General features: G+C 37.9%; 1 protein-coding gene across 1 annotated transcript; it reads right to left on the bottom strand.

Annotated features, from left to right (window-relative positions):
* Window positions 1-634: 634 nt before the first annotated feature.
* On the bottom strand, window positions 635-1,516 carry LOC140343950 (olfactory receptor 6Q1-like). Its single transcript, XM_072430857.1, has one exon. The coding sequence runs from the start codon at window positions 1,514-1,516 to the stop codon at window positions 635-637; it is 882 nt and encodes a 293-aa protein (XP_072286958.1).
* Window positions 1,517-15,264: the final 13,748 nt, after the last annotated feature.

The following is a 15,264-nucleotide window of genomic DNA, read 5'->3' as shown; positions in this document are numbered from 1 at the left end:
CTATGACAAATTCTAGCAAAACTATAGTAGAAATTCTTATCCTCATTCCATCAGTGCATATAAATGGCAAAAGGTATATTGGCACATTTGCTTGGTTTTCCAGGGGTTTTTGTTTGCTTGCTAATACTTTATGGTGCAATGTAAATAAAATTATAGTAGAAGTAGTAATGCAGTAGTAACAATAATATTAATAATATGTAATATATTCCCAAAGGTTTGTGGCCATCTCTCCAAGTTATTGCATTCGTTGTTTCCAGTGCACAACATTGCTAATTCTACAGCTTATAAACTGTGCACTGTGCACTATGCACTATGAAATATACTGAAGATGGTCCTTTTGTTGTTCTAAGACAGTGTAGGATAAATTTGAATACAAGGTATGTCTTCTTTATCGACATCATTACGTGACCATAATTAATTAAATTGGTACAAACTTTCAAACATACCCTCTAAAATCTTGTAGAAATCCTTCCTATAAAGAAAAAGGCAATTACATCTGCAAAGGAAGGTCAACTCGTCCATATGTTTCTAATAGGATGCCCAAGAAGGTGATATGAAGATTTGGTGATCATATAGTGTAGCAGCAAATATGGCAGCCATATTTGTTTAGCCATGCCTCTTGTTTTATTATACTTCAGTGAAATAATTTCTGTTTTAAGCAATTTTGTTTCCCAAACACTTTTTGTAGTGAGAGTTTTACATCATGATTTCTCAGTGTGTAAATGATTGGGTTCAACAAGGGGGTAATGACAGAATACAAAACAGACACAAGTTTGTTTAATGAAATGCTAGAAGCTGGTGTGACTCGCATATATGTGAACCCCATGCTTCCATAATAAACGCAAACTACAGCCAGATGAGATGTACATGTGGAGAATGCTTTCTGTCGTCCATGAGAAGATGGCATCTTCAGGATAGTCCATGTGATGCAGATGTAAGAAATAATGATGACGGACAACGAGCTAATAAGAACAAATACAGATACAATGAAGTCAACAAGTTCCTTAGTCTTAATATTCCCACAAGCCAAGCTCAAAAGTGGAGAAACATGACAAAAGTAATGGTCAACTTTATTGGGTCCACAAAAGTTCAGCTGAGTAAGACAATAGATAGGAACAACTGGAGTGAAAAGTCCAAATGACCAGGAAGAAATAAGGAGGCACCAGACGTACATATCCTGCATTATGACTGTGTACTGTAGAGGATTGCAGATGGCTATGTAGCGGTCATAAGCCATGATAGCCAAGAGATAGCACTCAGTGGCACCAAGAAATGTAAAGAAGAACAATTGTGTGACACATCCATTATAAGATATTTCTTGATTTCCTGTGACATTGTTAAACAACAGATTGGGCATTGTGACAGTGATATACCAGATCTCCAGGAACGAAAGATTCCCCACAAATATATACATCGGCTTCCAAAGTTTGCTGTCTTGTATAACAAGCAAAATAATGGCCAGGTTTTCCAAGACTGTGAAAATGTAAATGAAAAAGAATACAAAAAAGACTGTCATCTGGCAGTATAGACAACCAGAAAACCCAGCCAGGAGGAATGAGCTAACAACTGTCCTATTTACCATCACAGAGCTTGTAATAAAGAGTTTTCCTAAATTTTAAACCTAAAAGGATGTTCCAAAAGGGAATCCATATTGGGAAGGTAAGCAGACAGAGTTTTGAAGAATTGTTAAGACAAAACCACACTTTTAATTTTTTGATGTTTTGTCACTGATTGACAGGAAATATCAGAGAGACCTAACTCTTAAGGTATTCCTATTTACATCAACATTTAGCAGAATGCAATTCAAAGCAAAGTTTGTGAATACATGTTTATAATTACAAAATATTCTGCAACGAAACTAACAGATTTTTTTTAGATTGACTTCTTTATTAAAATTAAATGTTATATGATTAAAAGTTTATTACTTTTTGAAATGTTCTACTTTCAAATAATTATTAGCATGGTGTAGCTAATGAGACCTCAATCCAAGGCTAACAACTCTTAATCAGCTGAATTGTAGTGTGGTCACACTTTCCTGTGCACTCTTGAGTTATACTACAAACAGCCTTGCCTATGCACAACACACAAAAATGGTCTCATCCCTGTCCAGTTGTCCTTAAATTACTAAATGACTTCTCTCCATCTCCATATTGTAGACAGGACTTTTTAGGCTACATGAGATAACACTGGAATTGTGCATGATCCTTCTGTATTTCCAACATAATCACCAGGTATGCATTTATCATACGGCTATAACATAACACTTTCAGTTGTATATTTAGCAGACCAGAAGAAAGCAAGTTAGAGAAGATCATTGGTAGGGTTTACACACACTTTAGAATATAGTTTTATCATTGTGAAAAAAGCAGATATCCAGTGATATGTAATAAGTTATGGCATATTCTGTTAAAAAGGAAAGTGCAATACATTGTCGCTGTATGAATACTGTTATATAAAAGTAGTATTTATAGATCGTGGAAGATGATGTACATATGTCCCACGTGAGTTTTAAATTACTGGCAGGGGAGAGTATTAGCAATTTAGTACCAAACAATTTATATTTCTTCATGAGTGACCTTCCAGCTCTTGTTAATTATCTATAAATACATAGATTCTTATTTAAGTTTTCATACATTTTGTTTGTTTGTAGTAATAGCAACATTCGTTTTAGGAAAAACAACAATTCAGTCTCAAGGTATTGCTCTCATCATTGACCTGAAAAATATCATTGTCTGATTCCTCAGACAATGACCCTGAGATTATGTTCCATTTAGATACAAGTCAATTGATGAACAAGGCCAACCCATGTGTATCTCGACATTGTGAAAAAACAGTCACCCCTTTTCCTTTTTCCAAAAGTAAAGGAATCAAAGTTTAATGTACTAAAGATCTAGAGTTTAATGTACTAATGTATATCCATTTTAAGGTGTTTTATATTCTAATTTTATGTAACTATATCTAAACAACAAAGGACAATCTTTACCCAAGAAAATGCTCTAATTAACTTCATTAACTACTTTGCATGAAAATGTCAAGGATTACAAAGGTTACAAAGTTGCTTATAGTTGTGTTACTTATACATACAGAATCTTAATAAAGCTAAGTCACAATTCCCAAGTCTTTTTTTTTATTAAGGAACCCTTGAAATAAATGTCAGGTTTTAGGAAATAATACTGTTATCACCAGCTTGCATTAGCATGTCAATGTGAAAACCACCACTAATATTGGTGGACAGCGGGAAATATGCCACCTTTACAGATCAAAAAGATCATTGGTGTCATTGGTAACTTACTTGAGAGGCCTAAACTGCTCATTGCTACCCCTAGCAATCTCTGGAGGAACCCTTGGGTTCCATTAAACCTGGTTGAGAAACAATGAGCCAATCAAACTCTACACAATGACAGAATGTATGCAAATAAGTTAATTTTTTAAAGTTTTTTATTCTGGCATATAAATATGTATATATATATATATATATATATATTTGTATAAATATATATATATATATATATATATATTACAAGTAAAATTGAATTTCAAGTGCATAGTGAATGTGCCTAGAGTTAAGTACGTGGCACGCTATAACGCATTGAACATGCAAAGTGATCACATATAAGTAATTAAGTTCTGTTTTGAATAAAACTAGCTTGTCTTTTAGTGCTCAGTTTGTACATAATATGATCTCCTTCAATGTGATAAGCATATGTGGATCTATGGGGCAAAAGGCTTGATTTGCTAAAGTAATTTAGGCTACTCACTAAAGTGAATTACCACTTTGCTAGGCATAATTCACTTAGTTTAGAGAATGCAGTGATAGTTCACTTTGCAAGGATTGCCAAATCACTTGCCAGGAAATCTAGAAAACAGGATTTTTCCTTATTTACTGAGTTAAATGAAATTTTTATCTTATTTACTGAGTTAAATGAAAAAACGTATGCGGGAGGGATAAGTAATTTGCTATGTAAACTGCCTATATTACTTTAGTAAATGGAGGCAGTGGACAGTAGAGTAAATCAACCGCAATATATAAGATCTAGGAGATCTATTCTTAAATGTTTTTACCCAAAGAAAGATTCACCCATCTTTTCCAAAATATCAGACATTTTTCACATTGGATGCAAATAGAAAGTATGTGAATCACAAAGTAAAATGTGTAAATTCTTTTACGTTGGGTAAAAACATGTATATATACACTCATAAATGTTTAAAAGCATTCTGTCACATTGCAGTTTTCTGTGTTCAATGCAAAATCTTCTGACTCTTCTCGTTAGCTGATTGGCCACTCTCTCCCTTCCGCCAGGTAATGTTGTTGACCATAGTGAAGAGCAAGACCAATCTTTGGCAACAAGTGTTTTTCCTGCACCCAGTCCAGAGTTTGGGCCCCAGTAGCATGCTTGTTTTTTGTAGTAAAGTTAGGAGGTGGGGCTCTGCCATGGGATGGTGATAGTGTGAGAGTCCTCAGAGTCAGATAGCACAAGTTCCTATTCCCTTGCTTATCCAGGGGCCCAGATCTTGGACTTCCTGGGAGAGTACTCCATTGCTTTCTGCAGCCATGGACTTTTTGTTGCTTATTAAAGAGGTATGAGGTAAGTATTGAAACTCTTAGAGAACGGTACAAGACATGTTCCCTGCTCCTCCAAGAGTTAGTTCTCTCAGACATCTGCTAAAAGGGCCCATTAGCTTCAGCTTGGGGAAGACAACTGCAAAAGCTGTTGTTTGGATCACATGCTGTGTTGTCTCCGTAATTTCTGTATTCTCTCCACCTTTGTCTCTCTGGTGGTTTTGGTGTTTCTTTAATAAAATACCTAATTTTAGCATTGAACTATGCCTGTCTGTTCATTTACCCCTGCCTGAAGAAGAGAGAGCCAGTGTTAAACTAAACACTGAATGGCACCCAAATTCACCTTGTCCACTGCCTCCAACAAATTAAAAATGATACTGCAACACAACACACTATAAATCACACTGGGGGTATGTAAACCTATGGGAAGGTTAGTAAATAGAGGGCTTACCTGATCCACCAGCGTCCTGCGCCGTGATCTCTGTGATCTCTTTTTTCTTCTTCCTGCTTCTGCATCCGATGAGTCACCGGGGAGTTCCCGGTGAAGACGGTGCGCGTGTACCTTGCCGGTGGGGCGGGGCGGGAAATTCAGAATCCATTTGTGTTGCATTCAATACCAAATAACTGTATTGAAGGCAATACATTGGATTTTTATGTTTAAAAGCAGTACATTTTTTCAAGAACATTTATTTTACAGTATATATATTAGTATGCGTATATTATGTATTTTTAAAATATATATTTTTTTTAAATTTATAGATTTTTTAATTTATTCAATGTATTGTTTTTACATGATTTTGTGTTTCAAACTTTATTATACTCATACTATTACATTATAGTGTAAAATAAATTTTCATGAAAAACAATGTACCGCTTTTAGACATAAAAAACTGGAAAGAAATGAACTGCTAGGGAGGTTAACGCACCATTACATGTATTTTTTTCTTTTAAGCAGAACCTGGTTTTGACCTATTTTCTGCAGTTGACTGCCCAGTTCTAGTACAGAAGAGCTTAGACTAGGGAAGCGATAAGCAGCATAAAGGCCACTCAATTGTTCTGCAGTGAAAGAAACACGCAGATAGAAAGAACAATGGCAATCGCAGAGAAGGATATCAGTGTGTTGTTTCTTCTTTCAATGCCTAGTCATGGGCTGGGGAAGGCCATCTAAGCATTCATGTATTGCAGCACACAAAATTCAGGACATGCAAAAAAGGGTCCCAACCACTTCAATTCACTTGATAATACATTTTATTTTTATCATTTTTGATTTAAAAAGCACCATCATGTTCCTTGGCCCTGTCCTTGCAGGCGTACAATCTAAATCTTACAATTTTGTTGCTTAACATCACTCACTTTCTCCCAAGATTCACCTGTTCTCACATAAAATTTAGGTCAAAACATGAGGTGTGAATTTTAAGTAAAAGTATAAATAAATAAATCTATATTTCACTATTTTGCACCCTATTATAGCTTATTCATGGGCTTTTTAAAATTATCATTAACATTTAAAAGTCACATTTCCTATGTAATATTCTAAAATCTACTAATGCATATTATATATACACTATTTATTTTAATGCATAGGTAAAACATTGAAAGGCCTGTGTCAGTAACTGTTACACATTTAGCATATTCTTTACTGTTAAAAGTTAATGAAAGATTGAGTAAGATGTTCCAATTAGGATTCTACACCTGAAAGCTTCTGATGCAGATAATTAATTGTATTGCTGCAGGAAAATCCCTTTGAGACACTTTCATATTTAGCTATTAATAAAAAAGTATGAGATGATTACAATTATTACAACACATAACAAGTCCCTCAGCTGGTAAACAAAGAAAATTCTGTTTTGGCTTTAAGCCGTCTCTTGAGAAATTTGTTTGAATGAAAACTGTTTGTGTGGATCAGGTTGATATTTGATAATGTGAATTCTTATTAAGAGCTTGGAGTCAGCTGGGACCTGAGAATTCTCATTACAGTCTTCTGAAGATGAAACAATCTCATGTAATGCTCTCTGATGATTTGACTATTGTTGAATCATTTAAACTTAAAAAAGCTGAATTTCTTAAGTACAATGAAGCATTGGGAAGCAATTTAAAAATTCTTTTTTTACCTTAATAAAGTGTATTTACAACCAATGTATTATAAGGTTATGACCGTCTAATGTTGACCAATAACTATATGTATGGGGGTTAGGAATTGCAGAGCAATGCTGATGTTCAGTTGGTTGGAAAATCAGCCTAAACATCCCAGATGTAGTTTATTTCTTTGAGAATTGATAAATTGAATTGAAAACTTTGTTAGCTCCTTCTTTAAAATAATCATATACATGATGCCCAGCAGCCAATGGGAATGCTGAATGTAACCTAATATATAATACACAACCTGATATACATTGGGGGCAAGCAGCAGTGATCTTTTTTTTGTACACAGCTGCCCTTTCCAACCCAAAGGTTAGCAGGGTAAACACTTATTGAAATCCATATCTTTGGAATTCAGCACACCTACAGTAGAAATGGATGAATTTGAGCAACACTATGGCAGTTGTTTTAGCTCATTCATTCTCAACCAGGGTTCCATGGACCTGTAGGGTTCCTCCAGAGGTAGATAGGGGTTCCTTGAGCAATAAGCAAGTTGTGCCTCTCAGGTAGTTTTCCCCTGACATCAATACAATCTATGTGTCTATCTGTAAGAGAAACATTCTCCCCACTGACCAGCTATGTAAGAGGCATTCTTCTGTGAGTGGTGGATATATAAAATATTGCAAAGGTTCCCTAAGACCTGAGTCTAAGTTATTCAAGGATTTCCCATAAAAAAAGTTAAGAAATACTACTTTAGCATGGCCTAAGCACTTTTCTCTTGAGTAGCTCCAATGTTGTAATTACAATCTTCTACACTTTGTCAATTACCTCTTCTGAAGGGTCTTGCTCAAACATAATCTGGGGGTAATCAGACAGGTAGATGGATTATCAACAGTAGAGTCTTGGTCAAGTCTTACTATTACCCAACTCTTGCCTCAATATCCCCATCTTTCACTCCCAGGCTCATTATTTTAAATCCCAAGTTTCCACTTGGTTTCTTATATCCTAGTTTTGGATCCCTAGCTTTACAAGTGCAAACAGTACATCTTTCTTTTCCCATCAGCCTCACTTGGTTCTTTAAATATGACTTGTAGATCTGGTAAACATGTAGGATGACTGAACAATTCATATCAGTGTGGCTAAGTGCTAGATGTACCTAATGCTAACCATAAAAAGTAAAAAAACAAAAAGCAAATCAACTGCACTGCCAAAGCATCTTTGCACAATCCTTTCTCAGATCCTGTTACACCCCAACAAATGCAAACCCAAAAAGCCTAAAACTGCAGACTGTAGATCCATCTTCCATCTTAATCCCACAAACACAAGCCACCAAGAAACATAGTGACTTCAGTTATGGGCAAATGTACCTGGTTAGCAATCATCCTTTTAAGGTTACTGAACCCGTTTGTGGCAAAACCCACTGAAGTCTATAGCTGTCTTATTTTTAGGGCTAATACACTAAAAAAAATCGGCACATTTATCAACTAAAAAAAAATGACCATTCTACAGAGAGATAGTCATTTAATGTGGCATTAAGGGCAACATTGAACATATACAAATTAATGAAAAAATATCATACCCTCAACATTTGAAAATGGCAAAAACGGACAGGTAGTGGTGCTCTTTCTGTGCTTTGTCAATTAGTGAGTGTGGTCCAGTGGGGAGAGTGATGACACTTTACTGTAATAGTTGACACTTGCAGTGCAAACTGCATTGTTTAGTCATAGCTGTTATGTGTCCAGGATTGGCAATTGACGCTATAGTTTAACTTGTTTGCACACATTGCCGTTGTGGTTGTGGTTCTTTCTCCAGAAGAGGAAAAGCCACTGTGCGGCCACATATGACTTCCAAAAGCCAAATTGTGGTCCACTGCAACCTCAGCTGCATGCAAAAGCACAAAAAGGTTCACAACTGCCCTTATTCAGTTATATAGTAGAATATGCTGGTGCAAATGAGTATGCAGTAGAATGCGGTGATTAATCGCTAGTTTCTCCCTCCCTGCTCTTGAAGCTTCAACAGTAACTGCTGTTAAGGAGCCTGTCATGGTAGAGGAGGTAGCCCTTACCATTAAAACCAATTTCATAAAGCCCCGGGTCCAGACGGATTCTCCTATAGCTATTATAAGACATTCTGCTCCACTCTAATAACATATCTCACCTCCCTAATAAACAACTTTTTAGAGGGGGTCCCAATTCTGCAAATTTTGCTTCAATACTACATGTCTGTGTTTCCTAAACCAGGCAAGGACCTACAGTGCCCTTTGAGCTATAGACCCATAGCGCACCTCAACTCAGTCTTAGAGATATTAACTAGAATACTAGCAACTTGCCTTGGTGCTTATTTGCCTGATATTATTGACAAGGGCATTTTGGCCTACTGCCAGGCAGGACATAATACCAGGCGAACAACTGACATTGTGGATGTGTTCAACAAAAATTACCAGGGGGGCTTCTTAGTTTGGATGCAGAAAAAGCCTTTGGCCGGCTGAGCTGGCCATTCCTCATGCAAACTCTGTGCTGGACTCCAGGGTCCCTTCCTCCAAGCAGTGCAAACCCTTTACTCAGCACCGACGGCTAAGGTTAGATTCATGCATGCCAATTCATCATATATCCATATTAGTAATGGCACCGGGCAAGGCTGCCCATTGTCCCCACTCCTATCTGCCTTTTGCATCGAACCATTGACCCGGATGATTCGGCAACATCTCGATACTAAGGGGGTCTCTGTTAGGTCTAAGGCCATTATTATAGCCTTATATGCTGATGATATCTTGCTGACGCTGACTAACCCTCTCATGATACTTCCTAATCTTCATAAAGTGCTGGGTGATTATGGCACCCTCTCAGGCTATAAAATCAATGCCTTCAAAACAGAAGGGCTCCTGAACATTCTGCCACATTAGTCGCTCCATTATTTGCAATCTCATTACCCTTACTACAAATCAAATCCATTAGGGGTTAGTATAGGGGTTAACTATAGCTCTTTGTACAATGTCAATTACCCACCTCTCTTCTGTGAATTCCACTCTCCCTCTGCACAAATGGCGGGCCCCACTGATATCCTTCATTGGCAGAACAGCTTTGTCAATGTCAATAATCCCTAAACTACTATATTATTTTGCCACTCTGTGGGTCCCAGTCCCACGTTAGGCCAATGGACGATTGCATGCCGCTACCCTTGGTTTCATTTGGTGGTATGAAACCCATGGATTACCCAAATCTGTGCTTTGCTCCCTTAGGAAAAGAGGAGGATTGGGCTTCCTGGACCTTGTTAAAAACTACTCTTAAACCCACCTCTGGCATTTGGCTGGACAGAAATAGAAAAATTATGGATGGCCCCCACAAACCCTAACTCCCTATTGTGAAATTTCACTGACAAGATACCCAGGGGTGTGCTCCTGGGTCCTATGCAGTTCATCAGGCAAATTTGGCTTTAATGTAGACAAATTTAAACTCTCAGGACCCGCCTCAGTACTTACGTCTTTCCATTACAACTCCAGGATTCTAGATAGCCTACATACAAACATGGCTGAACCATGGTGGGCCAAAGGTCTTTTTCATTTTGGTTAATTAATGCACCCTTGCTACCACCATTCTTGGATCTCCAGGGTAAGTTTGAAATCCCCCTGGACTAGTTTTTATGGATACCTTCAATTAAGGCTTTACACGCAACATTACAAGCAACCTAACCTTCTCTAGTATATCTAGCTTTGGATGAATCAGTGTGAGGTGGCCCAGCCTTATCTCAAAAATATTTTGGATCCTAAATACAGAGTCAGCGATGCCTTTTGTTAAACATTCCTACATGAGGAAATGGGAGCAGATTCTGCGCAGGGAGCTTCCCTTGGAGATCTGGGGGCTTATATATGGAGCAGTGAGCTGAAGAGTTCTTTTTGTACGCTCTATAAGATCTTGATTCATTGGTACCTTACCTCTGATACGCTGCATACTATCTTTCCTACCACTAGTGATAGATATCAGAGGAAAGTAGATAAATTGTACCATATATTCCGGACATGCCCAATCTTAGCTCCTTACTGGAAACTAATTATGGATCTACTGGAGGAAATATTTGGGATCCAGGTAACCATGGATGTTATCACACATCTATTGGGCCTGCCCATACAAAACCTCTCTACACTTGGCAAAAAAATTGGTTTCCTGTGTTTTGACTGCGGCTAAATGCCTCATATTGAGACATTGGAAATCAACCTCCCCCTGGGAATCTCAGATCTGTATGCTCGAATTAAGGATCCTTCCCCACCCTCTCCCTCTTTCTTTCTCCCTTATTGCGTGTTTCTTTTTATTATTATTATTATTATTATTATTAAACAGGATTTATATAGCGCCAACATATTACGCAGCGCTGTACATTAAATAGGGATTTAGATCTTTGTTAATTTATCAAGGATTCAATTTAAGCTTTTAAGCTGCTCACTGATATCAGTTATCACAACTTTTCTCTTTTTTTTGGTTTCTTTTTTTTTTATTGTTTAAGCTTATAATATATGTCATATTGTTTACTGCTAATGTTATTTATGTTGGTAACCTTCTGTTTATTCTTGTATTTTGTGATTTTGAAAAAAAAAATACAATTAAAAAAAATAAAATAAACATGATTACAAGAGTAATATTTGAATCAAAACAAAGCATGCAGCACTTCCTGTCTTGCTCAAACTGATAAAGCCCAGGGAGGAGAAGCTCCTTTACCCCCCTAGCATTCTGATTCTGTCTGTATTTCCATGCAAAAAGTGTTACATTTTTTTTGATTGTCCAGAATGGGATGACATAATTCCAGTGCATTGGCGATAACTGGCACATGCCCAACATTATATACTAAGCTGCGCATGTGTTTAGCATTTTGTTAAAGGAAGACAGTGAACAGAGAGGTAAGTATGTTTTATTAAAGAAGGGACATTGCCTGTCCCTTTATGAAATGAAGACCTTCATACAATATATATCAATACAGTTAATATATAAAGTGGTTATTTTGACATCTTCATGTCAAATATTTTAGCCAAATCTGTTGATAATTTGAACCTTTAAATAAGCCTAATAAAATAAATTATCACTGTAATAATGGTCTGTTATTACCGCCACTAATACTGCTCCCATATCCATTTTCCAGGACAGAGTGATAATAAATGGAAGATAAAAACACAACTTCAGAATTCATAATCTTGGGGTTTAATGAGTGGCCACATCTTCAACTCACACTCTTTGTGATATTTCTCTTGATCTTCTTAAGGGCTTTGACTGGGAAGATGACACAATTTGTGGTGATAACCTCCAGTTCCAAACTCCACACTCCTATCTATTTCTTCTCAGACAACGTATCCATCCTTGGCAAAATTTTCCTACATCAATGGATGTCTCACTCAAGTACTAGTCTTTCTGTTATGTACAGTAGCTGAGCAATTTTTATTCACCGCCATGGCCTTCGATGGATAAGTTGCTGTTTGCTACCCATTGCAATTATATTCTTTAATGAATGTGAGCTATGCATTCAACTTGCTAATATATCACGGGGATTTGGTCTTCTGAGAACCTATTGTGTTAACTGTGTTGGCTTTTCGCTGCTCATTTACTAAATCTAATATAATTAACAATTTAATTTGTGACATTGATTTTCTTTTAAAATTTTCTAGTGGTGACACTCATAAAGCACAAATGGCTGTTTTAGTATTGGGCTTTATCAGTGGAATCATTCCTATGACCTTCATCTTGATAACCTATGCGCTAATTATCCACAGTATATTAGAGATAAGCTCACGAAAAGCGAAGCAAAACGCCTTCTCCACCTGTTCTTCCCAGCTTACAATGATCACTTTCTTCTTTGCTATATTCTTCAGAATGTATATGAGGCCAAATTCAGACTATTCAATAATGGAAGGCAAAATTCTCTTTTTACTCTATACATGCTGCCTTCCAATGGTAAATCCTGTGATCTATTGCTTAAGAAATAATGATGTACACACAGCTTTAGAAAAACCTAAGAAGACAATATATGTGTCAGTTGTCATAGGATGGGAGAATTTTCACTGCAACTGTAGAATCATCTCTTTTTAGGTGTAATTAGAACAATAAGATTTAGAACCTGTAGTAAGTTGGCATTGTTTCTTCATCCAGTGCTTACATAGCAGATTGTAAAATAAAATGATTACAATAAAAACTCTACATTACTACTCTATCATCTGTAACTAGCAGGCAGCATGGGCAAAATAGGAGATTTCTATTTTAGTAGAGGGTAACACCTTCCAAGGGTCTAATTGTTGCTTCCTAATGATTGGATTACAAAAATATGTGTGTATATGTAAATATATATTGTGATAGGGTTTCCCATGGTTTAGCAGGGAAAGTCTTAGATGGGGTGTAAATAGTGGCCAGGCTAAGGTGTTTTGTCTAGTAATGGCTTCAGGAAAATGTTTGGTAGTTCTGCCAGACAGATGGCTGTTATGAAAAGCCATATGGTAATGATCCTAAAACTGGCCAACGTACAGTTGTGAGGGGTCCCTGGCCACCCGGTTCATGTTCAGGTTGTTAGTGAGACTAAGAGAGCACAGGTTATCTAGGGAATGAGCTGCAAAATGCTGAGAGCTGCTACACAACTGCTCATAAGTTGCTCAATTGTTTTGTACAAAGGGACTGTATGTACTTCTTTTTTACTGGTAACTAGTGCAGGAACAGCAAAAAAAGGTAGTTAGTTGCCAAGCTGGGCTATTGGTTGTTTCTATTTAATTTTGTGTTCAGCGGTAAGCTTTTTGCTTAAGATAAAGAACCCAGACAGGAGCCTGAAGTTTGCTTTTACACTTTGTGCGTGTGCTGCCTCACTGTACTTAGTCCCAACCCCCAATGATTTTACTTTTATCCATCTCCCACAGCACAGCATATATTGTATATGGTACGTCTCCCGATCTACGAAATCTCAGCCCTGTGTATGCAATTGTTTTCCCCTGCAAGCCTCATCTGATTGTATATGGTACATCTCCCATTGTAGATGAATTTATTTCACCAACTTTAATCTCCTCATAGATTTATCTGTTCACTATCCCTTAGTTCCAGCCGAGTGCGCATTGATATTTATTGCCCTGCCAACCCCTCCCCTCCCCAGGTTCAACTGATATCCCAAGTTCCTTATACTCTGATCAGTCCGTCCATAATCAGGGCCCAAAGCACTTCTATTTAAACAACAGGCAAGGTAACATTGGGTCCCTGGTCACGTGCCCAAATGTTAAGTCCCAAAATTATAACAGCAATGGGAATTAATCCAGAGCATTGACACCGAACTTGGAACAGATTTGGACATATAATTTTACTCTGCAACTCCTATCTCCTGCCTTTGGACTGATTTATCCATCTGGACTCCAACACATCCCCTGCTACTGCCATTCTGAACTGGTATTTCATCAAACCATCTCTTTGACTGAATCATCATCCCCCACTCCTGGAACTCAGCAAGTTTAAAAGCCTCACTTGAACCCATATTACTGGACTGCTTCTTTTGGACTTCAGATTGGTACATTGTTTAACCCCCCCTAGCGTTCTAATTCTGTTTACCGCTTTTTGCAATTTTTCCCACCCCGAGTCACACTCAGGAATACCGCTGGGGGGGTTAATGTACGCAGATGATTCCCAATTATCTGTAAAAATGTATTATTCACCCTGCTCTCACTTTGTTGGCACTACTCCCTGTACTCCCCAGTCTGATAACTCATTGTCTCTCTGCTCCTTCACTCTTCTTATTTCTCTGTCTGTGCTCCTGCACCTTTTTTCCCTACTGATACTCTCTGGTGACATCCCACCCAACCCTGGTCCCCCACGCAGCCTCCCCCCTTCCATACACTCTCAGCAAGACACTTCCTTCTCCTAACCTCATCCCCATTCACCCTACCCATAAGTCTATACCCACTCTCTCTGGCAGTCTATGGAACGCCAAATCTGTTGGCAACAAATTAACCTCCATACACAACTTTCTCCTTTCTAAGTCTCTGAACTTTCTGTCTCACACTGAAACGTGGCTTTCCTCCTCTGACTCTGCCTCTGCTGCTGCTCTCCCCTATGGAGGCCTGCACTTTACACATACCCCCAGACCTGGCAACAAAGTAAAGGGTGGTGTCGGTCTCCTTCTCTCACCTAACTGTACATACAGGGTCCTTCCTACCCCACCCTCTCTCATTTTCATCTCATTTAAAGTCCACTCTGTCCATCTCTTTAGCCCCTTACCCCTCATTGTTGCTGTTTTCTACTGCCCCCCCCTGGCCCAGTATCACAATTTTTGGATAAATTTGCATCACGTACGGATACAAGACTTTTCCAGAGCTGCCCCAACTCTCTGGAATGGTCTTCTTCGTCCTATTCCGCTTGCTCCTAATTTCTGCTCATTTCAGAGAGCATTCAAAACCCATTTTTTCAAACTTGCCTACCCATTTTCTTCTGTCTTTTGAAACCGTCACTACTTCCCACCACTACATATCCCCTCCAATTGTGTGTAAATTTACCCACCTACTAGATTGTAAGCTCTTCGGGCCAAGGTCTTCTCCTCCTGTATCACTGTCTGTATTAGTCTGTCATTTGCAAGCCTTATTTATTGTACAGCGCTGCATAATATGTTGGTGCTATATAAAT

This window comes from Pyxicephalus adspersus, chromosome Z, assembly GCF_032062135.1.
Source record: "Pyxicephalus adspersus chromosome Z, UCB_Pads_2.0, whole genome shotgun sequence".
Lineage (NCBI taxonomy): Eukaryota > Metazoa > Chordata > Amphibia > Anura > Pyxicephalidae > Pyxicephalus > Pyxicephalus adspersus.
This window is presented reverse-complemented; position numbering and strand designations above follow the sequence as displayed.